Source organism: Aplysia californica, unplaced genomic scaffold, assembly GCF_000002075.1.
Source record: "Aplysia californica isolate F4 #8 unplaced genomic scaffold, AplCal3.0 scaffold01017, whole genome shotgun sequence".
NCBI classification, from domain to species: Eukaryota; Metazoa; Mollusca; class Gastropoda; order Aplysiida; family Aplysiidae; genus Aplysia; species Aplysia californica.
Window position 1 is genome coordinate 15,907 of NW_004798287.1, and position 1,105 is coordinate 17,011.

The 1,105-nt window shown below is 48.5% G+C and overlaps 1 protein-coding gene across 1 annotated transcript in view; it reads right to left on the reverse strand.

The window, feature by feature from the left end:
- Positions 1 to 6: 6 nt before the first annotated feature.
- LOC101848624 (beta-1,3-glucosyltransferase) overlaps positions 7 to 1,105 on the reverse strand; it is a gene marked incomplete in the record, with an annotated part of 13,604 nt that continues 12,505 nt past the window's right edge. Inside the window, 1 exon segment of the mRNA XM_013089672.2 lies at positions 7 to 1,013. Coding sequence (XP_012945126.1) covers positions 696 to 1,013 — 318 coding nt within the window.

Genomic DNA, 1,105 nt, shown 5'->3' on the forward strand with positions numbered 1-1,105 from the left:
TCCCAGACACATGATATATATATATATAGTCACAAGTGTCCCATTCATCAAGGACTATGTCCCAGACACATGATATATATATATATATATAGCCACAAGTGCCCCATTCATCAAGGACTATGTCCCAGACACATGATATATATATATAGCCACAAGTGTCCCATTCATCAAGGACTATGTCCCAGACATAGCCACAAGTGTCCCATTCATCAAGGACTATGTCCCAGCTCACACAAGTCATACACAGACCAGGTTGAAAACTTCACACAAGCTTATCAAAAAAGCTCTGCGGTGACAAATAGATCAACAAACTCTCAACTTCCGCCATATCGGTACATCCCGTTTGGAGAAGTGGCCAGATACACGATAAGAAGATATTCACAAGAATGAAATGACGGGCAGGAATACTGACAGACGTTAGGTTACATAATACATAATAGTGACATAGAAATACAAGAAATATACGCACACAGATACATACCATGAGTGGTTGGGGATTTTTGGTCAAACTGTACACCATGTACACCTGTACAGCCATATAGGAAGCAGAACAGCAACCACAACAACAACAACCACAACAACAGCAACAACAACCACAACAACATCAACAACCACAACAACAACAACCACAACAACATCAACAACCACAACAACAACATCACACAGGTTTTGCACGCACATATGATGCATCTGCGTCACAACTCGTCCCGTCCTTCACTCTCCTCCCCTCCTCCTTCACTCCCCTCTCCTCCTCCATCACTCCCCTCTCCTCCTCCATCACTCCCCTCCCCTCCTCCATCACTCTGCCAGGTTTCTGTCATCCTCTTGCCGGACTCCTCCCTCTGTGCCTCCACCTCCACTTCCTCCTCTGCGACCTCCGTGACCCCGGCGACCTCGGTGACCTCAGCGACCAGGTCAGCGTAGACCTTGTAGGGGTCGTTGTTCCAGTGCTTGTGGAAGGAGACGGGGAGTTGATTGGCCAGGTAATTGGGGCTGTAGTCATCTGGGCGCGCCTGGGGAGACAGGACAATGGAGGTGTTTGAAGTGAGGGAGGGAGGGAGGTGAGGGAGGTGAGGGAGGTGAGGGAGGTGAGGGAGGGAGGGAG